General features: G+C 43.9%; 1 protein-coding gene across 2 annotated transcripts in view; it reads right to left on the bottom strand.

Moving 5' to 3' along the window:
• The window catches only part of IFT122 (intraflagellar transport 122), a 29685-nt gene extending 5137 nt beyond the window's left edge, over positions 1-24548 (bottom strand). Inside the window, exons 1-23 of one of the 2 annotated variants that reach the window (XM_074550258.1) lie at positions 24347-24548; positions 24039-24105; positions 22824-22908; positions 22118-22196; positions 21300-21376; positions 20805-20871; positions 19947-20093; positions 19217-19292; positions 18491-18682; positions 17668-17806; positions 16887-17089; positions 16299-16436; positions 15458-15622; positions 14414-14611; positions 12725-12865; positions 11053-11106; positions 8623-8784; positions 5745-5911; positions 4734-4905; positions 4071-4173; positions 2555-2695; positions 1503-1600; positions 534-634 (exon numbers count right to left, since the gene is read on the bottom strand). In XM_074550258.1, coding sequence (XP_074406359.1) covers positions 534-634; positions 1503-1600; positions 2555-2695; positions 4071-4173; positions 4734-4905; positions 5745-5911; positions 8623-8784; positions 11053-11106; positions 12725-12865; positions 14414-14611; positions 15458-15622; positions 16299-16436; positions 16887-17089; positions 17668-17806; positions 18491-18682; positions 19217-19292; positions 19947-20093; positions 20805-20871; positions 21300-21376; positions 22118-22196; positions 22824-22908; positions 24039-24105; positions 24347-24387 — 2813 coding nt within the window. In that variant the 5' untranslated portion in view covers positions 24388-24548. The remainder of the gene's footprint in view (positions 1-533; positions 635-1502; positions 1601-2554; positions 2696-4070; positions 4174-4733; positions 4906-5744; positions 5912-8622; positions 8785-11052; positions 11107-12724; positions 12866-14413; positions 14612-15457; positions 15623-16298; positions 16437-16886; positions 17090-17667; positions 17807-18490; positions 18683-19216; positions 19293-19946; positions 20094-20804; positions 20872-21299; positions 21377-22117; positions 22197-22823; positions 22909-24038; positions 24106-24346) is intronic. The other variant, XM_074550257.1, reaches the window with a different exon arrangement.
• Positions 24549-24616: the final 68 nt, after the last annotated feature.

Here is a 24616-nt window from a genome sequence, read left to right on the forward strand (position 1 = left end):
AGGTGCATTTCACCGGGCTCACACAGCCCCTTTAGGAAGCACTCCCAGAGGTTCACTAGCACTAACAAGGCCCTGCAGATGTTGGCCTGACAGAGCATGTGGCCACACCAGCCACATAGGAAGCAACACCTCCTGGGTTTCCCTGCTTCTGCCTCAGCTCAGTCTCCTTGTCACAACGCTGGCAAGATTCAGAGCCAACACCTTTCTGCACTGACTGATGTCCTAGAACTTGCTCTTCTGACACAGGTGACACACCAGAGGGGCAGGTGTTCAAGGTGGCCTAACAGAGTTTGACATCAGTTGATTTGCACAGGTTTTCAAAATTATAACAAATAACAAACTAGTGCAGCTCAGCACACAACAGTTTGAAGATGCTGATTATTCCTGAGGGACAGAAGTCACTTCCCATTAACAATAACCAACAGGTGACACCAAAGATTCCCTGCAGGAGTGCCTGCCTTGGACCAACAGCAGTTATTCCTTTCATGTATCACATGATAACTTCTAGGTTTTGTACTACATTGGAAGGATACACTTTTGAGATCCCCAAAGGAGTCTCCTTTGTTAAGCTGTGAAGCAGAAACCTGGAAATATTGAAGAGGGTTTCAGGCAAGTGGAAGCTGAAAGGCTCCTCCTGTGGTACGAAAAACATAAGACACATTTCTAAGCTGGAAAACCATCAACTTACATCAGTAAGCAACACAGCACAAGGCATCTCTAGTACGGTGTTTCTTTCATCCGTTGGGAAAAGAGGTGTTGACAGAACATAACAAGTGGATTTTGCATATCTTTATCACCAAAGCTCATGCCTAATACACACAGAAAAGAGAGACAGAGAGATCAGTGTAGCTAAGACAGAACCTTTAACAGGTTATTTAAAAATGAGGGCAGTCTGCAGAGCCACAGTGCAGAGTCTCTAGCACTGTGAGATCTAAAATAGCCTGACAGCAAAGACTCCACAGCACAGAGTCTTCTTTTGGGCAAGGGCACAGAGCAAGGGCTCTCAAATGCTCTACAACAGGTATTTGCACCAAGGGTGATGGCAGCATGACTCTAATTGCTGGAATTAGTAGGAGCTCCTCACTCGTGACTGCACATCAGTGACACAGGCAGCACCCTGTGGAAATCCCTGGGCTAATGTGCCTTCTGTTCAACCCTGTTTTCCAGTGACTAAGGGAAAAACTGACCCTGGCCTGTGCAGGAGCAGAGGCTCGGGTACCATGGGACCAAACCAAGGCAACCAGCAGAAAGTGCCATGGGCAGGAGGGAGGTCAGGCATCGGCACAGCCCTGCCCAACCTGCAGCTGTAAAGAGAGGAGCAAGCTCTTGTACAGGACAGCTGAAGACTGTATAACAAAATAAAATAAAGTTAAATAAATAAATAAAGTTACTATACAGTACATTCAATATTTAATTGCCTGAAAAGTCCTAGTTATTTTTGGACTCCCTAAGGAAAAAAGCTCAGGAAGCATAAATACACAATTCTAAAGTGAGTATCTTACAGTGTATCTTTGGATAAAGTGATAGACATGGTAAACTTCTGCCAAATGCTGGAAGTGATGAAACTTCTGCAACATTTCATTCTGCTGTCCTTCATTCTCTGTGGGAGGCAAAGGCATTGGTGTCAGTCTCAAAGAGAAGTCTATGAACGCAGCTCGGAGAAAACAACCTGTTATCATTTTAGCACCAGCACTGCCAGAGGAGATAAGTACCAGGCCAAGTATGCCCCATCTACCCATGCAGACCATACACTCACAGAGCTGCTATTCTTCTGAGCAAACTTCTGGTCTGAAACAAGCACGGTGAAACACAGAACAGGTGAGGCAGTGGTTTAACACAGCCAGAGGCTACAGATGAGCTACAGACAGAAAGCAGCAGGTGTGCATCCCTAGAAACCTCTTCCAGCATGCCAGAGCTCACAAATGCAATTAGTTTCGAAAACTTTCACAAATACCAAATACACTACTAAGCCATTTGGAAAAGACATACATCTCAAACATCTGAGGGGTGACAGATCAGCTGAACTAAAACCAAAGGCACCAGACAAAAGGCAGTATTCCCAACCTTCTGCATGATCACTAAACTACACCTATTGACACCTCTCTCCCAGTGACATGCAGTTTGGAGACAAGATGACAGCTAGCAAACAATCAGTTTTACCTGCTGGCCGAAATAATTTTCAACCTCCCTCCCTTTCAATTGAGGTAATTTACTCTCCAACATCTTTTATTTACCAGCACTTTAACCCTCCAGGCAATGGGTGTGGTGGGAGGGTGAAGGAGGATAATGGTCCCAAGAGGCAGGATTTTCATCCCTGCCAGACTTCAGAAGGAGCCTTATGCCTGCTGATGTCGCTGGTTTGTTTATTTGTTTTAAATTAGCACATGGGAAAAACAGGGGACTACAAAAATAGCACAAGCCCAAGATGTGCACAGCATTAAAAACTCAAATCAAAACAGCCAGCGGAGAAGCAGCTGCAGCACCGCTATCACAATGCAGAGCTGTCTGCGTGCACAACAGGGTAACAAACACACACTTCCTCCGGGTGACTCACCTTGGGCAATGTCTAAGCACTGCATGGAAAGCATCCAGTAATAATAGGCTGCGTCGTCGAAGCGGCTCTCGAGCACGGCGTTGTGTGTGAGCTGCTCCAGCACCCGCACGGCCTCCCCCTGCCTGCCGGCCTTGTGAAACGCTGCCCAGCAAAACAAAGAGGGGCTCACTGCGCGATTACATCAATTAACGGAGACGAATGGTTTTCAACTGAGAGCACTCTAGTCAGCCCATAGCAAACACTCTGTCCAGGGCACGATAAAAGGGATTATACACTGCTATTTTCCCCCTTGAATGCAGTGACACTAATGCAACATGAGAAGAACCTGCAGGTATTTTGAAGCTTTTGCACTGTCTCAGCAACTCTTGAGCTCAAGGAGTATGTATAATATGGGTTACTGGGGTTTTTTAAATAGAAAAGAGAAGATGCTGTGATGATTAGGATCTCTGTACAAACAACAGTGATCTCCAAATACTGCAAATCCCAACTTCACTCAAAACTACAATAAATTGTTTGAAGCCAGTGCTCTGGTGTGCATGAATACCTTTTAAAGTATTGTGCTGAATACTTTAAAAGAGTACAGCTACTACACCTCCTGTCATTTACTAACAGCATCTCCTTTTCTGATGCACCAAGTAACACCCTGAAAGCAAGCTGCATCTGGCCAATGCAGCCTCCATATAACGGAACAGGGCTGAGGGGGAACCAAGCCCAAAAACGCAGCCCCAGAGCACTGCTGCCCCCTGAGTGAAGCCAGCTCAGCTTGAACCAGACCTCACATTCTGTTCTGAGACCAGAACAGTCCCACGAGGACCAGCTCGGGGCACCTACACCTGCAGAGCCCCACAGCACAGAGCTCTGTGCAGCACATTCAGAGAGGGCAAAAACCACCCTGCCCTCAAGCAGCTGCTCAAGGCTGGGTGCCAAGGCACACAAACTCGTCCTGGGCAGAGGAGAGCAGGCCCAGCCCGGGCCCTGCCAATGGAGCTGCACCTGAGCCGAGGCACTGCACACACAGCTCACTTCAACAGCTCCTTGTGGACTGAATTCTGAAGGCTTTCCACAGGATGGAAAGTTTACAGTTCCGTTCAAATGTTATCTTATAAGCCAAACAAACCCCGCAAAAACCTTAAAGGAATGGGAAAACTTGATTTGTGCAAATCCAGTATTGTCTAAAGAGAAGGAAAAAATACGTTTTTCACTCGGGTTTATAATAGAGCTGCCATATTTTGATTTTTTGTGGGGTAAAAATCTTACAACGATTAGGGTTATATGCCAAATACCTCTTATGTGTCACACTCAGATATAGAACAAGATAGAAAATCTGGACTTATATTTAGATGCCATAATTTCTGATAGATTCATCACATTTTCCTATAAAATAAGGAGATTTCCAGTTACTTTAAAAGCAGTATGAAAAGATGGGTTATATTTGGTTTTGAATACCACTGATAAGAAATTCGCCTGGGCAGAGTCTACTATGGAGTAAATATGGATCTGTCAGTGACATTCTCACCTTTCTGGGCTTCCTCAAATCGATCACTCTCTGCCAGCCACTGAGCATAAGGGACGTAGACTTCATCTTTGAATTCAGGATGCTTTTCACTCAGAGCAAATGCCTGACATAAATAAAAAGCTCATTCTTACAATATTGCACGGTTTAAACGGTTAAAGGTTTTAAAATATTCCATGGGCTCAATCCTTCAGCTCTAAAAAAATTCACAATGAAACATAAACACAGAATAGAGAGTGTAATCTATATTTTCTCCAGCATGAAACTTATGTGTTTTAAAATAAAAAGCAATCAGCAACAAAAGAAAAGAAGCTTAGCATAATAACAGATTGACTATTGAAACAGAAAGACTTGAAAGTGATTATCTGGGAAATTTAGTAGATTTCCCAGCAAGAGACAAAAAATATTTGTATTTTTACTGAATGCATTTTCTAAAGAAATTGAAGTGACACTATAAATGCAGTTTAGATTCAGTTTCAGATGACCACACCACCACCAAACACATGCTGGTATACACAATTAACTGAAATACTCTGAATCCTTCTGCAGAAGCCTTCCTCCCTCATGACAATGCTGGGGGAGCCAGGCATTTGCTTCCCTTTTTAGTTGCAACCAGTGACAATAAGAAGCAGTGGCTTTCAAAACACAAATCAAGGGCACACTCACTTCTTCCCAGCGATGAGTCTCCACGTGGAGCTGGACCAATGCTTTCAGGTCACCAACCTTCATGTAGGTTTCTGCAGCATAGCCAGGGTTATCAAGTTGCTTAAAATAGAAGGCACATTTAGCCAAAGGCTCACGCTCAGCTTTATCCAGTTTTCGAGCAATTTCGATTAACCTAGGCTCAGAAGAAAGAAGCCAGATGTTTGCCTTGGTGCTTTGCCTTTTAATTATTGTCATAACTTCACCTTCAATCAGTTAACATTTAATAAACATCCTAATAGTACCACCATGCAACACTGTTTAAGCAGTTTCAGTAAACATTCCAAATAGCTTTTTCCTTTTGCAGACTCAAAGCCCTTCCTTCCCTCTTGGCTCAGACATTCAGCTCTGTGTCTCAGACTCTGCAGATGAAGGAGGGAGCACGTCCTGCATGCTCACACTGCCCAGCCCTGACCTGAGCAACAGGCTCCTGAATAAACAGCAGCCCCAGTGCCACACAGCAAAACAGAGGCACGGCCAGCCTCAAGGGCCTGGCCACGCTCTCAGGGCAGCTCAGCAAATGACACAAAGTGCCACCTACTGTGATGAGAAATGACCACAGACAGGAATGGCCACCGAATTTCTAAGGACTCCGTGCTCCAGGTGACTTCTCTACCCCCTGGATGATTATTCTAAACATCTGACAACAGCAGCACTGGACTACCTGGTACAGTTACTGCTGTGATGATCACTCTGAAGGCATTCAGACTGTTTTAGACAATCTCATATTGTAGATAAACCTACGCATACTCTTAATTGCTGTAATTCATTCGTTTTTGTAACATACTTATGGCCCTGCCCTCTAAACATATGCAACTTTTAAAACATTTTAAATCATAGGTGTGTTTCAGATACTCAACCTGATATAAAGGCAGATATTAAATACATTTGGTCTTATTTTAAAATTACGGGGAATTCATAATATCTCATTCAAGCTTTTATTATATGTTATCTCTGAGGAGACAAAGAACCTACATATCCACCCAGCCGTGGTTCCCGCTGATCTCGATGGCCTTCATGTGCTCTCCAGCAGACAGGTACATCTCCACTGCTGCCTTTGGCTCATTGATATCCTTGGCCCAGTCTGCTTGCTTTTTTATCAGCATCTTTGTGTCTTTGGGATCTCCAGAGCCCAGAAATTCCTGCAACAGTGCAATACAGAAGTCTGCATTTTCTTCTGGTCACAAACATCATTACAGTCTAAACTCTAAAATAGATAAAGATTTTTGTAATGAAAACCATGATGCGTCCCAAGGACAGAAATATTCCACGGAGAGCAACATGCACTGAGCCAGCCTTCAGCAGCTCATCATCAAGGCCCCACGTCTGGGAGGAAACAATGGCAAGTCTCACATTTATAGAGTTTTCAATTAAAAAGAAAGCAGAAGATTGTGGCCAGGCCCAGAGGAGGACAGTGCAGGTGCTCAGAGGCAACCCTAATGTCCCCTCCTGCTCTCTGCTAAGCCTGGATCAGTGGATACGAGTTACAATTTCTGCAAGCTTGTCAGGAACAAGCCTTTCAAAACCTTTCCAAAACAAAATGGTACTAATCTAAAAACTCTAACAGATAATTGCAAGTTTTAGATTTTCTCTTGCAAGCCAAGCAGGTATGGATTCCTTCTCAAGGACAACCCAGTCCCAGCCCACGCTCAGCCAACAGCAGCACATCCACTCTATCACACACTGGCATCACAAATCAAATGAAGGCTGAAATAATTGTCAAGTGTCTTTGCAGGAAACAAGGTATTTTAAAAAATATATCCATTAAGTTCTTTTATAATACCAGAACCACAGCTGCTCAAAAGTGAGAGTGCTCTGAAGCACTGCTTGGACTTGTGGAAGGAATGCAAACACCAAGCCTGGACCCTGTGTTGACAACCATTTTGGAAATATGTCTAATAGTTAGTTCAGCTTCCTCTGCCAGTACTAAAGCTCTGGCACCATATGGTTCACATCTGTTGACATCATGTGCCAGGAAAAAAATATAAACCCCCCCTTCAACACCAGAAGATCGATTAAGGGCAATTTTGACTGTTAACAGAACAGGCTACTGTCCATTAAACAGCTTCTATCAAAAGAAAATCGGAACAGAGGAGAAATTACAGGTGGGAAAAGAGTGGAAAACTGTATATCCTCTATGTTTCTAGCACATTCTGACTGAGGTTTAAAAAAACAGAACCAAAGCAACAAATGGGCAAAAGCCTCAGCACTGCAATTCAGGAGCTCCCTGCTACAGGCAGAAGTGCACCCCATCTGTGCCAGCTCCCAGCGAGCCCCAGGCCTGCTCCTGCAGCACAGCCCAGCTCCAGGAGCAGCTAGCAGGGATCCCAACAGCCCCTGAATATGGAGAACTGCGCTCCAGCGTGAACTCAAACCATCTCTTTGGCACGACTTTTCCAGCTTAAGTCACCAAAATAAGCCCAAAATCAAAAGCCAAGCTCAGCTTCCCACAGTATAAAAGGTTTTTTGTGAGTTGCCAGTAATTAGTGATCTGGTGCTGTGATAAAGAGCCTGTGACCAGATATCAAAGGACTCCCAACCTCTGCCTCCAGTCTGGACCCTCTGTCCAGACCTCATCAAAGTCATGCACAAGAAAGCAGGTTCTGTGGGTCCCTTTGAATAATTCTGGCAGCATCAGTGAAAACAGCACCACAAAAACACACCCCTCCCCCATGTATTTTTCCTTAGATAAATAACTTGAAAACAAGGGGGGGTTTACATGCTCTTCCACGTCCTGTGCACTCCCTGCACAAGAAGCTGCCTTATGAAGTACCTTAAATTTCTCAGCATGGAATCACTCCCAAGTATAGGAGACATGAGACCTCTTGCTCTCTACTGGTTAAATTTAGACATGACTGCAGCCAAGAATTAAAAGATTCTTACAAAGACTTATGGGAACATTTTCCTGTATGAATTACATTTATGTTCAAGAGGAGCCAAAACACTGAAGCTAACAAAGACTCATCAGCCAAAAATAGCGGAAGTCAGGCTTACATCAGCAAAGCCCCCAAATGTTTCTGCTGAGCTCTTGGAAGAAAAAGATCTCTGCAGCATGGCTTGGGGAATCTCTGCTAAAGAGTTTCTGAGCATGTCATGGTGAATTCTTTGTCCTGGATTGGGCAGAATAGGGCTCTGATGAGTGATGAATGAGACTAAACAGTGCATGCATTCTCGGGGATTTCGATAAGAAAACACCACAGAAGATTTAAAAGCCAAGTAATGCTCCTTATCACCATATAAAAACATCACTTTTCAGAATTATATTCAATTTATTCCTACATGGAACAGAGTTTTAAAAAAAGCCAAGACACTGAATCTTTGGAAGAAATTCTGTAGTAAACAAAAATATTCTAGGTTAGCATATTATGCAGTTTTTAAAATGCATCGATATAGATCTGACTTACTCCTACCCATATATTTTTATGATAACGTGGGTACTACCTTGTCATCTTTGGAGGACAAACAAACAAAAAGGGACTCTCAAATGAGATAATGCAAAAAGAGTCATAAAACCAAACTTTTTCATTTTGAAATAAAGAAAATTACTATGGATAATACTATGTAATCACAAGGTCCACTAAAAGAATTCACTGAGAAGCCCTGAATTTCTACAGCCATATTTGAGACTCTACAAAACACAACCTGCTGCCTTGGTAGCAGACTCTGAAGGAAAATGCCACCGTTACACCCAGGCCAGGAACGCTTTTCCCCTAATAAGCCAAAAGATCTCCAAACAAACACCTGATAAAATGAAATCAGAACTCAAAGCCCCCAGTTCCTTTGCAGGATCACACACTGGAGCGGCGGGAGGCACATCAGAATTCCTGCCTTTGCAGCCAGGTGCCAGCCCTACCTTTGCGTGCTCGAACATGCGCAGGTCCGAGTACATCTCCAGGGCCAGGCTCTCGTGGCCGCTCCTCTTGTACAGCCTCGCTGCCTCGTGGAATTTTCCCTGGTAGGCATAAACATCTGCCAGGAACAGCTCCTGGGTGTTCTCTCCGTGCTTTTTCCGATCCTGGAAAAACAAAAAAACTGAAGAGGGATGTAGAAAATATTCTAGATGATCAGCACCTAGGCGAGAAATAGCCTTTGAGGAATTAGATTTTCAGGCTTAGATTTTAACTGCTAATAATTAAAAACCTGCAACGGGATAGCATAATTATGCCTCTCCTACATTTCTGGTGAATTTATAATTAAAGGATTAAATCCCTCCTTAATTAAAATTATGAAGAGCAAAATTAAATGTCACTATACAAACCAAAGTGATGAAAAGTCACTTCTCTTGATTTCACACAGGAAAATGAACACATGCTATCATTATGCCAGTCTATTTTAAAAAAGGCATCTGATGGGCTCCTCATTTTCTCCCTACAATCTCACCAGCATATAATTTGGCTACATGAACAATATGTGCAGGTGGGATGACAAACAGGAGGATAACTGCCAGCAATAAGTAGATTCAGGATGTATGTTAGCCTGCCTCTGAATACAACCAGGGACACCTCCACTGTCCCCACAACCCAGAGCTCACGGATTTGGGTCAGCACCAGTCACTTCCAGAGCACCTGTACATGCTCTGCTGGAAACCAGAACTGCTTGTTCTGTTCTGTTCTGTTCTGGCCTGGGAAGGGCCCCTGAGGACAGCATTAGTGCAGAGCCACGCAGTAACCTCCCATGTGTGTGCAGAGCCATGGAGAAACCCTGCACATGAATCAAACTGCAGCAGGACCCTGACTCTGAGAGACCCAGACAGGTATGCACACGTGTGTGTGTGTGTGTGTGTGTGCCTTATCCTGTGTACTGGACACACACCACTACCCTGCCTGCGATAAAATTACTGCTGCAGTTAGCCCACATTGTAGGAAACAGAGCTGTGAGCTGAATTTAAAGAAAACTGCATGCAAGGGGAAAAGCATTCCACCAGCATCCAAACTCAATCCTCTGCTGCCAGAGGGTCTCAGCCATCACTCCCTGGCCACGCTGACTGACTGGGCTGACACTGAGCTGGTGCTCAAAGTTTCCTTCAAAACCTTGGTTAAATGAATAATCAGAGGACTTGTTACACCCTTTTTTGAAGACTCCACAGAATCTTGCCAGATAGAGATGGCAACCATGTTTGTCTGTGATCAATTGGGAAAGAAAAAGTGTCATTACTGAGAGAAAACCATGGCATTAATGGAACATGTGTGTTTAATTACACCCTACAAGCCTTAAAAGGAATCCAATCCACTGCAGGCGAGAGCAAGTGGGGATGTAGAACTCACTGTAAAAGGAGCATTTTCAGGATGTGTGAAATTAAGTTTAAGCCTATTTTTAGGGGGATTCTTTCTTACTTAACAGAATATGACATGACAAATCCAGAATATCTTCAATAAATGAAGATCTGGAGAAGCATATGTGGAAAAGAAAGGTTACTACTGGTGAGAAAACACTCTCACTTACCTATACCCTTGGAAAAAAAAAAAAAGAAAACCAACTGAAAAGAGGGGCTCTTAATGCTAGACCTTTGTCCTGTGTTAGAGAAAAGTTCACTGCAACCAGCTGGCATTTTGACAGCAGCAGGACAGCTCTGCAGACATGAAGACAAGGAGTGTATCTTTTAAGAGAAGGTGTAAATCTAATTAACACAAGGAAGAGGAATTCCCTTTATGCCATCTCCAAGCAGATCTTTAAGCATTATCTTGCCATCTCTGCAGAAGGACAAGGGTGATGAGTGTATTTTCAAGTGCTCATGACAGACAGTTATTGTTGAGTAAAATTCTATCAAGAAGTGTGAAAAGAATAGGAAGGAGTGATTAGAACACAGTATAGAAGTATGGAATCCCAAATTCTATTTCCAGTTGTCACAGACTTGTCATGAGACCCCAAGTTTGTCATTTCATTTCTCTGGGCCTGTGTCTGTCTCTGCAAGGAGGAGATAATAGTAATTACCTACCTCCAGGGGGTAGGGAAAGGCTTAATGAACTCATGTTTATGAAGTATTCTCTACTAAGCTCTGTCAGCACAGTAGTATTCTACCAATTATTAATTGAATACTGAACATTTTTCCAGTTCTCCTGAAGACAGTTTCAGAAGTTCCCATCCCACACCCACATTTTGGTCCACAAAGTTCCAATCCTATGATTAGAACTTGAGTCACCTCGACTAACCAGGATTTTTCACTTCAAACACATCTCCAACAGTCAGAAGCAATATCCAACCAAAAGTCCTTCCAAAACAGAAAGTACTGAATTTGGTACAGCAGTAACTTTAAGAAAATACACCTTCTTGAACACTGGCTTACCTCTATGCTGCTGATCAGTTCTAAATATCGAAGGTCTCGTACTCTGGTAAATGCCTATTGAAAATAATTTTAAAAAAAGAGTAAAAGGCATTAACTGAAAACGCAGAAAACACCAAATATTATTCTGCATGAATCAAGCTGTCCTCATGCAGAAAGGACAGGCAGAAGTGTGCTGGGTTTGTGTTTGTGTAGCCCCAAACCTGAAGGGCTCTGACTGTGGCCCCTGAGCTGTGACACAGGAGACAAGGCTCAACAGGAACAGCAGCGGAGCTGCGCCTGTCAGTCCCCCAAGAAATACAAAGTGTCAATTAAAATATTTCGTGCCTTTATTCTGGCTATTTTATAGCTTCTCCGTTTGGATGTGAGGTGTGACACAGACAAGGAAATTTCAGGAAACTGTTACAAGGAAGGGCACGTAACAGATCGTATTGTCAAAGCCGGCTGCATATGCTCCTCGTTTTTAAACCATTCCGAAAATCCAGCATGAAAGGAGCTCAGAGAGAGGAAAGGAAGTAAGAAGACGATAAGATAAAAGTACTTTAAGACAGTGTAATATCTTTGCAAATGGAGATAAATGTGCAACCCAAAGTCTCAAGTGGCAAAGTCACGTGCAAGTTGCAGCAGCTCAGCACTTATTCCTGACATGCATCACAAAACAGAAATTTAACTCTTTGGGCTGCACATTCAAGATTTCCAACCAAACTGAAGAGGGCACAGAATATTCTGCTTACATCGGATTGAACTAGGAACTGTAAGAGCCTTTAATGTCAAGAAGCTGCTTTTGTTTGAATTAATCCGCTCTAATTCTAAGAGGGCACTACTTAAAAATTCCAAGGAGGCACTGAAAACTTCTTTTCAAAAGTATCTATTTGCATAAAGCCATCCATGAGACTGGAATTATTCTGATGCCTCCACTTAAGAAAAAAAAAAGCATTTCATTTCCCTTTTTTAAAAAAAAAAATCTGTTATTAAAAGATGTCTATCACTTCAGACCATTCTCAGTGTATTTTTAGAATGTTTTGTCTTTCATACAATATTCATGACATTGAACTCAGTTTGCTCTCCCTTACTTGAGAAGAGATGGTGAAAGAAAATAGGGAAGTATTTTATGCCAGAGAAAACTCAGTTCTTCAGTCGATGCCCACTCACAGACCACTCCCCAAAGCAAGGCACACCACAGAGGAAAGGACTGAAATGATGCTGTCCAGCACCACGGCCTTCACACAGCCTTAATGGGAGATCCCAAAGAGCAGGAAATCTCCACATTTGCACGGAGGCTATATTAAATGTCTGGGGGACAAGGGCAGGTTTGTAGCGCTAAGGAAGGCGGGGGCCAAAGGCAGGTGAGCATCCTCTGCTGCCACCCGGTGGGCACTGCTTCCCAGTTCTGCTCCCCTCAACCCACCAACGCATTTCCCACATGAAACCTTCTCCTTTCTGTCAAACGCCTTCATTTAGAACATGGCATTTATCTAGAGAGACACATTTGATTTCAGTTGAAAACCTCATCTCAAAATCATGAGTTTATAACAAGACATAAAAGACAAGCAAGACAGTAACCCAGGAACACCACACATTCCAGCCACAAAACATGCATTATAGTCATACACACACACACATATATAAATATCAAACCCAAGCTTTCTGCTAAACGAGTAAACAAATGCTTTACCTTTTTAGCAGTTTCAAACTCCAGCCCTTCCAAGGCTTCCATGGCCAGCTCTCTCCAGTCAGCATCAGTCACTCCTAAACATGCAATTTGATAGGCTTCTTTAAACATTTTTCGTTCCAGATATTGATACATGGGTGCAGACTGAGGATCGTCGTAGAAAAAAACATATATCAGAAAGCATAATACTGAGATATATTAGTGAAATTTTCTACATATATCGGGAAAAAAATACATATTCTAATTACAACCACTACAAGCTGCTCAGAGAATAAACATCTCAGTTTTGTACACAGACAGAACAACATTCTGGGGTGATCTTTATCTTATCTTATCTTTACACAAGCTAGGTTAATTACATTCCAAACTCATCCATTTTGAAATCTTCAGTTCCCTGCAATATTAGGAAGTAGTTAAGGATGCGAATTCTTCTGGGCATTGAACATGCCAAATATGACGTACACTGCGCTTTTTTAGTACTGTGGAAGCAGAGCAAAGGAGGGGCAGTGTGCTCTCAAGGGCCAAGAGCAGGAGGAGTGGCACGTCCCTGGACACCCCCGGGCACAGAGGCAGGGCAGCACAGCAACCCTGGTGCCCCAGCCTCGAGGGCAAAGCTGTGCTAGCCAGGCTGTGACTTGGCACACAGCACACTGGGGCTCTGGAGCGCCTGCCCCAAAGGGAATCGCGGCGGGGAGCTGCCAGCTGCTGCAGGGTGACACACAGACAGACGGGGGTCTGCAGCCAGAGCCCTCGGGGGAGCAGGGAGCCCTGCAGCACCCGGCCTCACCTGGCTGTGCAACCCCAGCACCATGCGCGTCCGTTCCCGTGTTACTTTTACCCGCTTATCTGGACATTGTACACCCTTTGCTACTGCCTCCCTCCAAAAGCACAGCTGTGGAGAAGCTGCCTCTGAGATGCTGCACAGTAATTCTGCGGCACCTTGGTGCCTGCAGCATGCCAAAGGCAGACAGGAGTGTTCAAGGCCTGGTGATCCTGCCTGCGGCTGCCAACCACCCTCACCAAGGGCCTGCCCAGGGCTCAAGGGACAGAGGGTCTGTAACACAGGTGTCCATCAGTCAATACAAGCACAGGACTTTCTGCTTTATTCATTGATTCTCAGAGGCAAGTCCTGCATGCTTTTGGATGCACAGAGTCACAATCCTTCTACTTTCTTTTTTTGCTTTGTTTTTTTTACTTCCATGATGACAGAAATCAGTCTTTTGTGGAAGGCAATCCCTAAATTTTGAATATAAAGACCACACAGGTACTAAACATTCAGACTAAAATATTCCGTTTAAATAATGCCTAAAGACATCTAGATGAAGCAACAATAAAATAGTATTTTATGTATTCAAGGAAAATGAAATTACAATGGATAAAAGTTATATAGAGAGAACACAGCAAAAATCCTGCAGGAGGTAAGGCCTGCACTATATTAGATTATGTGCATTTGCAAGTAGAAAGGAAGAATCAGAGACAATTACCAACAGCAAAAAGGAAGTTAGCTTAATTAATGCCAAAGAAACAAAAATAAAATAGATCACACAATATAACTTAAATAACAACGAAGGAAGTGTGAACTGCAATCATTTTAGTAATGAAATACAAGTAAATCTCAGAAAAGCTTCTTCACTTGTTAAACATTCATGTTTATGAGATATAAAGCAACACTTAATGAGATTAAAGGATTACCTGCGGAACTTCAACTGCTGACATAGAGAAAACATGAAGGCAGAAGATCTTGGAGCCATTGTAACCCACAACAAAGCCTTGCAGTTTTTGCTGGTGGACAGGGAAGTTGCTAGCTTTGATATTGAGGTAACCCCCTCCAGAAAAGCAAAGCATATCCTCACACTGGGTATTCCAGGCCACACTATTTGCATTGGGCTCCTAATGAGAAAAACATTCCAGGATTAAAACTGATGCAATCACATCTTTGCTAAGAAACATGCCTCCTTCAGCTGGAGCGTCTGACCCATTACAGCCTGGTGTGTACACACACACACCGATTATTCACATTTGCAATATCCTAAAGTCTAGAACATTCCTAAACAGATTTATTGGGATGTATTTTATATTTTAATACTCAGCTATAATTGTCTTGCCTTTCATGTATATTTACTAGCAATCTCTAGAATCAATCTGTAAAACATAATACCAAATTCCACAATTATATACTGCTAGTTAGCGCATTTAATTGATCATTTCTCAGTCCATTACACAAAGGAAGTTGCAGACCCTATCTTGCAGCACTCCATCCTTGCTATCCAGTATGTTCTGAAAACATTTAATCAACATTAATAAGTGACTGCTAAACTGCCAATGAAGAGAGCATTATCATGATTCCTTTTATAGCCTATGAATACCCAACGAACAAAGATGTTTAGGCTTTAATTCTGTTCGTACTAATGATAAAACTAAAATGCTCATTAACTGTAATGCTTCAGAGGGAAGCAGGGCAGAGTTCTAAATTAAACTGAAAAGGTCACATGTCTAAGAGCTCTTTATTCAGCTGTTGCTCACATAGATTTCCCGTCTTCTCACTCCTACTCCCCCATCTCTGAGAGGGTGGTTTTGATAAACAGATCACAGTTAAATTCTACAAGATGCGATTAATAGCTTAAATGAGTTACGCGAATTTCTGCACAGCAACGCTTTTGGGATGCTCTGTGCACCAAACCACTTCCTGCCCTCCTGCTCCCCCATTCAGAAACCCCAGCAAGTGCTGATGCTCGCCTGGAACAGGAGCTCCTTGGTGTGGATGTCGTAGACCAGGCAGGTGTCGTTCTCGTCCACCACGGCCAGCTTGCTGCGCGAGGCGCTCATGTCCAGGCAGCGCACGGCCGTGGCCTGCTTCAGCAGCACGATCGCCAGCGCGTTGTCCACAAAGATCTTCAGGATCTGGGAAACACACTCACTCAGACTGCTCTGTCCCCACAGCTGGAAACAGCACAGTGCGGCAAACCTTCAGTGCTGTCTCAAGTGTGAAATTGCAAGCTTTTTCTGAGACAAACTGCTATAAAATTAGGGAAATGCTTCCAGTTTGTCTCCTGAGCAGCCTGGCTGACACAACACGCTCTAGGTCGCAAGCCTATACAGAGAAACCAGATGCCATGCATCCTGGGCTCTCCACTAGCCACACAATTTCATTGATACAGGAATACATTACATACAGAAGACACAAACAGGATCTCAATGTCCTTGCTATCAGTAGCTGCCACCTGGCGTGTGGAACAGACAGCCCCCACACCTGGAGAACAGCCACACCCTCGAAGTGGTCACCAGGACATGTGTACACACCTCCAACCTGCACTAAAGGCAAACCTGCTCTCTTCACCAAGAACTCAATTTTGCCAGCTAATACTAACTCGCAGACCTCCAGAGCCAGTTAAACATATATTTATGAGTTTTATTGTCAGAGAATGAGAAAGACAGAAGTAATTAATTTTTAATCCCAAGATGAGACAGTCAAATAAAATTCTAGGTTGCAGAAGAGCCTGCTGCTCCTAAGGTCTCCAAGAGCACAGAACACGTTTTGTTTGCAGTGGAAAGACACATACCAGAGCTGATGTGTTACCTGACCATTCTTCAGACCAACTAAGAGCCCTTCTCTTCCTGGAGGTCCTCCAATTACTTTAATGTAACGAATAAGAGATTCCATCAGCCATTCTCGTTCTTTAACACCACTAAATGAGAGGCACTGCAGTCTCTTCTCCTAAGGACACAGTAAGGTATAAAACACAGCCTGGAGGTGAAGACAAAAATCTGTGTCTGATATGTGATGTTTATACCTATACTAGCAGGTGTGTCTACTTCTACATTTAAAAATCATAAAGTCAAATACTCAATTTAATGGGTGAATTCTTTAAGATTTTCCAATCCTATGAGCAAACAAAAACAAACACCCCAATCTTCTTCTAGTAGCTCTCTCCCACCCAAAAGAACCCCTGGATTCTGTGCTAATTTATCAAATTCCCTCTGGAGCCTGCTTTACTGAACCAGGGGCTGCCCAGCAGCATGTGAGCACTGCAGGGCACAGCAGGACTGCCTTGGAAGTGCTGCAGCAGATCCCACGGGACACTCATGTCCTGCCAGCCACTGCCTGGGACAGCTGCCTTCAACACTGAACACACCCCAGGACTACTCTAGCTTTTAAGGCACATACCTGGCATAAAATAATGTGACATGAACACACCACCAGCAGGTTACATTCAAATTTCTTAATGATCTTTTCCTTCACCCGATAGTACATATCTGCAGAGTCATCCGTGTACAACTCATAAATCAGGATTTTCTCTGGCATCTGGATGGCTAATCTGTTTTTGTAGATTGCAATTTTCTTCACAAGCTCTCTGCCTTTTATCCTAACTGGAAAGAAAAAGCACCAAAATGATAAAGTATAAGCTGACGCAAAAATAACATACAGAAATCAGAGAACTAATACACTAAAATTGAATCTCCCTAGAGCACTTCTAAAATTCAAAGCTCAGATACATTTGCTGCTCTGCATCTACGTAATCTACTATCCCTGTCACAGTTTACCACAAGAACTATGAACAGCACATTCTGGAGCAGTACTTCGAATCCTAGCCATAAAAAGACAGCAGAAACGGAGAAACTAAATATGCACAAATGCTTGCGGTTACAAGTAAGGAAAATAAAAGCTGAATATAACACATAGTATTTTTATCTCATTTTCAGAGATTAGAACTTCATTTTAAGAGCCCCAGTCTCTTTGCCAATGCCCATATCTTTCATTAAACTTGTCAGTGCTGAACTTGCACACTCCAAGTTTGCCCTCTCCTCATCCCAGGTGTGTTCCACGGTTTGACTGCCAAAGTGACAACAGCCTGTCAGGTCCATGCAGCGTATATTCCAAGTGTCCTGATGGATATTAATTAAAACAAGCTGCATGAAGCTTTGGCCTGCTTGCAATGTGGAATTACCTTTTTGCTCTGTGATGAGGTGCTGGACAATAACATCGGTCATGTTGTCCCTGTAGGCGTAGCGGTCTTTATAGAGGCCGTGGACAGTGCTGAAAATCAGCTGGTAGAAGGAGATTGTTCCATCCTGACACCCTACTGCCTGAACGCAAAAAGGGAACAATTTCAGTTAATTGGTACAAGCAGGTGAGACCTGGCAGAGTGTGTGGTGTTTATATGAAGACCATGTCCTTTTCTGCATAATGAACAGACCAACACCAGCTACAGCTGACTTGTATTTAACCATGGCACAAGCGCACTGAGAATGGACTGACCTCACCACAGACCATGGAGACCACCATGCTGGGGTTGGGTTTATTGGGTTGGGGTTTTGGATAGATTTGATTAGACAAACACACAGAGGAGGTGTGTTTGTTCACTTTTAAATTTGTTTTAATTCTCTTCCCACTTGTACAGGACTCAAAAGTGCAGCATTTTAGCCTGACAGTTGCCCTGTAGGCATCTTCTTCCCATCATGCAATTAGATTTGGTCAAGCCCAGACGTTATTAGCTGATATTTTAAATTATTTTTCCCTCCTCTTTTTTAACCAAAATGCAGCAAACACCTTACCACTTGATAGCAGGTGTTATGCTCCTTAGATCCTTCTTACAGCTCAGGTTTTACTTTTGTGGGATATATGTAATTCCAGTGGCAGTTATAGGACCTCCCTAGACACTGCTGAGGTTCTACTGCCTCAGTAGGAATGTCCAAGCAACTAAGATGAGAATGTATGATCTTTAAGTAAGAAATTCTCTGTGAAAATGTTAGAAAAATGTCCCTACTCACCACGTAGTTGGAGTCTGGTTTAACTTTGCAGGTCCACACCCAGCTGCTCTGCTCTCCCACAGTGCCCAGACGTACCCCATCCCTTGTGAAGAGAGAAACCTGTCTGTCTGAACCTCCCAGCAAGAGATACTCTCCTTTAGTAAAGTAGCTGATGCAGCATGGGTCAAAATTGAGCATTCTGTCCTTCCCAACCTACAAGGGAAAATAAACCAAAAAACCCCAATAAAAAACGTTAACAAAAGGATCATTTCATCTTTCCCAAAAACAACAAGTGCCATTGCTGACACCATTCATCTCCTCCATGCATGGACTTTCAATACCCAGAACCACTGGCTATATTAAGATTCCCAAAGATAGCTCTAAAATACATCCAAGAATCCCTCTAGTCCCAAACCATTCTGCTCAGAACACAACAACTCACAAAACCCCTTTACCCAGCTGAAAAAACCCACAAAGATGTTCTCTACAAACCAGGGAACCACGTCACACAAGTCAGCAGAGTTGTAAGGGTTTTAATGGAAGAACTGTGAGACAGCAGCTGAGCTGGCTATGTGAGAATAAGAGCTGAAAGAGGAATGGTTAAAAAAAAGTAGATTCATAAAAGGCTGGGAAAACAGAAGGTGTTTAATGAAATTAATAAAGCACCTGTATACAAGTATTTTGATTGCGGGACAAAATAGAACCAAAAATACCCTGTGACTCTTGAATAAACTCTCTAAGACATACCTGCTTGCCACTCAGGTAGTAAAAGGAAAGCTTCTGACCCCAGTCTGCCACAGCTAAAATGTCATTGCGTTCATCTCTGCCAAAAAAAAAAAAAACAAACTAGTAATTCTACAGCAATTTAATTAACAAATCTCTTAGAGCAACAGAACCAGAATAGCAGAATTCACTTCATGCTACTCTTTAAAAGTTACAAACTGAAAGGACAGCAGTTTGGCATTTAAACCTCTGGAAAACAGCTTGGGGACACAAAATCAAAACCAGTATCCTCTACAGGAATAACTCAAAGCTTGAGCTGGGGAACAGGGACACAACAAGAGGAAATGGTCTCAAGCTTTGCCAGGGAAGGTTTAGGCTGGGCATTGGGATAATTTCTTCCCTGAAAGTGCTGTCCATCACGGGTGGAGGGATTTAAAAGCTGTGTGGATGTGGCACTTGGGGACAGGTGTTAGTGCTGGCTTTGGCACTGCTGTAGGAGTGGCTGGATTTGATGTCTCAAAGGGCTTTTTCAACCTAAACAATCCCATGTCTCCAATCTAAACTTGTTCCCAGGTTCTCTATTCAGTTGAGGACTGGCAGCAAAGCCAAAACCCCAATATATAATCACTTAAATAAGGTAACACATATGGGAATTAATCTGCTCCAGCAGGGATAAAAGTCAAGCCTTTCTGCAATCAATGAGCCAAGGATTATCTATTCAGAATGAAAAAAAAAGAAGGATGAAATTATTTACCTGGAAGGATTCCAACAAATTGACCATACTGGAGAGGAAGAGCCCCCTGGCCTCTCCATTTTCACCTTCTCATCACCATTTTTGTTCCTTATGCTGACAATGCCGTTGAACATCCCCAAAGCAAGGTACTGGCCATCATTTGTCCAGCTGAGAAAACACATACACACTGAAGAGTAAACTATATTTCTAACAGGGAGTTCTGGGAGGTGGCCAGTAATCCTATGCTTTGTTTATGCATCTAAATCCACATTTATAGCAACAGCACTCTCTACATCAAGGACATATTTTATCATATATACAGAAGTAAAATAATCAATTAAAGCTTGCAATATTTGTAACATGTGCTAAGTCAGATACAGTTTGGGATGGCAGTCTGGGAGCAGACCAAGATGCTTTAAAAGCCACATTTAGAACATGACCAGATGGAACTGTCTGGTGTAGGACAGGGGAGGCCTAGGGTCTATGCTGGTCTATTCTTCAGTCAGATGAATGACTTCAGTTATGAATCCTTACTTCAGGTTCCCCACAAAGATAATAACTTCTTCAACTGAAAACTCCAACAGTACAGGGAATGAACAACAAACAAACATTGCAATTATTTTTCCTGCTACTTCATTTTATTGTTGTTGCACAAGAGAGAAGAACAGATGGGACAGAACAGCTAAGACACCTGCTCAAGACCAGAATCTGTCTCTGATGCCTTCAAAGGATTTAGTTATAAACAGGACCAAGCATAACCCAACACTTTGCTACTGAAAAAGAAGGAAGGAAAAGTCATTTTTTTTAAAGCTTCTATCTTACTTGAAATGGTTTGTATTGAAACTAATTTAAATGACACAGATAACCCTTAAAACTTACCTACAGCAAGTAATCCTGCTGCTTGTTTTATGTTTAGAGACTGACTTCTGTTCTGGAGACCACAAGCCTTGATGAAAGAAAACAAAAAGCCAATGACAAGTAAGTATGTGTCAGAGTTAAGACTGAAAACTAATACTGTCAGAGAACTCAGCTGGGATTTCAGAGGCACCAAAGTCTTGTACACTACAAGTGGACATTTAAATACATATTATTTATTATTAAATGGAAAAAAAAAATCCATCTAAATGACAGAGGGTGTCTCTGCAAAAAACTCCAGTAACAGAGCAGCACATTTGATCCTGTGACCCCTCACTACTGTCCTTTCTCACTGAGTTTAAGCGGTTTAAATCAGTATCCAACGTCACTGAATGTTAGGTAGCTTTGTGTCCCATCTCTCCTGGAGTCATAGAGCTGTACCTATCTGTAGTTAGCTAAGCTATCCAGCTGTAATGGAATTCACTGTCTTGATGGAAAAGTTCAAGGGAGAAGACATACCAAAATCCCCAGACGAGCAGGATGCCAACTGATGAGTGAGAGGATTGTATGAAACGCACTGGATAGAGTCATTATGCCTAGAATGAAGTTACAATCAGATTTCAATAAATCATTCTTAAATGTCCCTTTTCTGACTTTCAGCAGTGAGCTGAAAGCTTTAGCAGATGCCAAAATAATTGGATTGGTTTATAGTACATCAAGAAAGTCTGCTATCACTGTAAAGTAATTAAGTAATAAACCTTGTAAAAACTGTCTCCAAGTAGCAGGATTCACTGTATTTCATCAAGATTACAGCAACAGTGGTTTGAAAAATATGACTGAAGGCTGTAACCAAATCCTAAACCACGCGTGCTTGTGCGGGCCCTGTGCAGCGACCAGCCAGCTCCTGATAAATGTGCCCTCAGGAGAACATGAAGCTGTTGCTTCAGAGGGCTCTCGAAAACAGAGCCAAATGATTGAAATCTACCAGAAGTGACAAACCCATCTTCAATTTGATCTTTGAACCACAATTATGGTTTATTATAGAAGACTGGGCATACTATGTTTAATTTTATTATGATCTATTCTGAGTTTCTAGTTCTCTGTCAGCCCTCTAAATTCACAGATTTCTCTGAATTCCCCACCTCCTTTTATGCCTTTAATTGCTTCCCTGCCTCACTGAGATACTTCAGCTGCTCTTTGCCTCCTCCCTCCCCTATCACCCATTTTCTCTGACCTTAGTGAACCTTCTCCCAAATCTAACAGCTCATGCTCTTTAATTGCAGCAGTGAATAATCAAAATCAGCTTCTGAGGCACAGAACTGAACAGCATCACTTACGTGTACTTCAGAATTCCTTCTAACTTTGAAGTCCAAATTATCACACTTTTATCAGCAGAGCCAGATGCGAAACGCTTGCCTAGGAATTAGAGATAAATTAAATCCCACACATACAAGAATCACTTTCACTCCAAATACTCAATCAAAGAGAGAGCAAGAAGCTCTTGAACTCGACAAGGCTCAAGTAATAAAGGGGCTGACACTGAGTCCCGGATGTGCTGGTGCTTCCCCAGGCACATGGAGTTCCAGTGGCTGTTCTGCACCATTTCCATGGCCCTGCTAGTAACCAGTCCTTCCAGTGCTGTCCAGCCCCAGGCTGGAGATTGATGGGAAACAAGTTAAACTGGTACAGTGTCACAGCAACTCCCACCACCCAAGCAGCAGCAGCTGCAGGAAGGCCCCCAACCCACAGAGTGAGTCCCACTGAGTGAGAGTTGTAGACCATGAGAGAACTGGAAGCAGAGTGCACTGAGCAGGTAACATATCAAGGATCAGGTGACCGTACAGGTACCTGTGCAGGCAGATCTGCACAGCAGATCACAGCCTCCACTGGACAGCAAACCCAGCACTTGCTAAAGAACAAACCCCAGCAGTCCCACGCTGTGACCAGAACAATGCCCACTTCCAATTTCCATGGGCAATCAACCACCAGTGGGAGAGATGCACTCTGCAAACCAGGCCAACAGTGCCCCGGGGTGCTATTTACCATCTTTGGCATAAGCCACGCAGTACACAGTGTCTTTATGTCCCTTCAAAGGCTGAATTAGGGTTCCATCAGAAGTATCATACACCTGTTCAAATGGGGAGAAAAAACCAATCCAAATATACAAACAAAAGAACTTGCACAAAAAAAACCTTTAACTGAATCAGAGAACCACATTTGGGTGGGAAGGGACTTTAAAGTTCACTCACTTCATGCCCCCATGGGGCAGTGAAACCTTCAACTAAACCAGGTTGCTGCAAGCCCCATCCAACCTGGCGTAAACACCTCCAGCGTGAGGGCTGGGATATAAAATTACTGAAGGTCAGCAGATTATGCACTTCCTTTTGTGCCAGCTTTTTGGATTTCATATAGTTCATACAAGACAAAACATTTTCTAGCACAGAAACAGCTTTCTGTAACTCGATATTCTTAGAAAGAAAGAAGTCAGTACTAGAAAATAACATGCACAAAGGACATTTTTCAACAGCTTGTTTGGCAGCTTGTTTTACATCTTATTGGCTTTTTATCTTTTATTTTTATATTTTACATCTTGCTGTTAAAACATCTCTCTACGCATTTTATGTTTAAGCATAATAAATTACTGCAAAGGAGCATCACTAAATACATGACTGCGTTAGCCCTGAAAATAACAGCTGTTGTCCTGCAATGCTGAACTCTACAATCCATCCATCCATCCATCCCACCTGCCCCTTCCTGCAGCTGCTACACCTGCGCCACCTGGAAGCTTCGCAGGACCTGCGAGCAGCTGGTGCTGAGCTGCTCCTGCAGCAGCCCCAGGGACCCAGAGACAGCTCGAGGGGAATGTTCCCACAGCGGTCCTGTCAGCACAAGGCCAGGACGCGGGTCCGAGCCTCTGCCCTGGCCGCAGGGTTTTAAGGAGACTCGCACCAGCACGGCCCCTGCGCTGCGCCAGGACTGGGGCGGGGTCATGGACCTCAAACACGGGCACCGCACAGGAGCACGAGATGACACAAATAACTTAAATCCCATTACTTTTGGAAATAGAGCTTAAAACTTGGTAAGAAATATTTAAAAGCTTCAAAACACTTTAGAATTGGCCTGCATTAATATGTATGTTACTGTGAGGCTGCACTGACAGAGATAAGGGGATTTCAGATAGGTTATATTCATAAGTTAATGTGAAAGAAATCATGCTCATACAGCTGAAGAGGAGAGAGGACAAGGAGGTTTCCCTACCAGCAGCCTGTTTCCAGCAGCAATTATCAGCTGGGTCCCATCCGGCTTGAACGCGAGGTCGTAAATGCTGCGGGAAACAAACAAACAACAAACAAACCAAGAACCGCGTGTCAGGAGACAGACACTGACCAGAGGTGCCGCCCGGCCAGCCCTGCAGCGGCCCAGGGAGCGTGGCTGTGACTGCCCACGAACCCCGAGCGGCAGGAGCGCCCGGGCCCGACCCGCGCTGGGAGCCCCCCGCAGCCCCGAGCAGCCGCCCGGAGCGGAACGGAACGGGCCGGCACGCCGGCTGTGCCCGGGCCGCTCACCACTGCTCGGCCCTGTCGCGCCAGGTGAGCGCGGCCCGCATGCCTCGGACCCCGCACGGCTCGGCACAGCTCGGCACGGCCCGGCACGGCTCGGCACCGCCCCGCGCCGCCCCTCACGGCCGGGCCCACTCCGCGCCGGGCGCCGCTTCCCCGGCCCCGCCGCTGCCACGGGCAACGCGCCTGCGCCCGCGGCCCGCGGGTCCGCCACCCCGCCAGGGGGCGCTGCCAGAGCCGCGGGGCCGCTCGCGCGGGGCGGGGCGCGGGGTGGGG

Source organism: Zonotrichia albicollis, chromosome 12, assembly GCF_047830755.1.
Source record: "Zonotrichia albicollis isolate bZonAlb1 chromosome 12, bZonAlb1.hap1, whole genome shotgun sequence".
Classification (NCBI taxonomy): domain Eukaryota; kingdom Metazoa; phylum Chordata; class Aves; order Passeriformes; family Passerellidae; genus Zonotrichia; species Zonotrichia albicollis.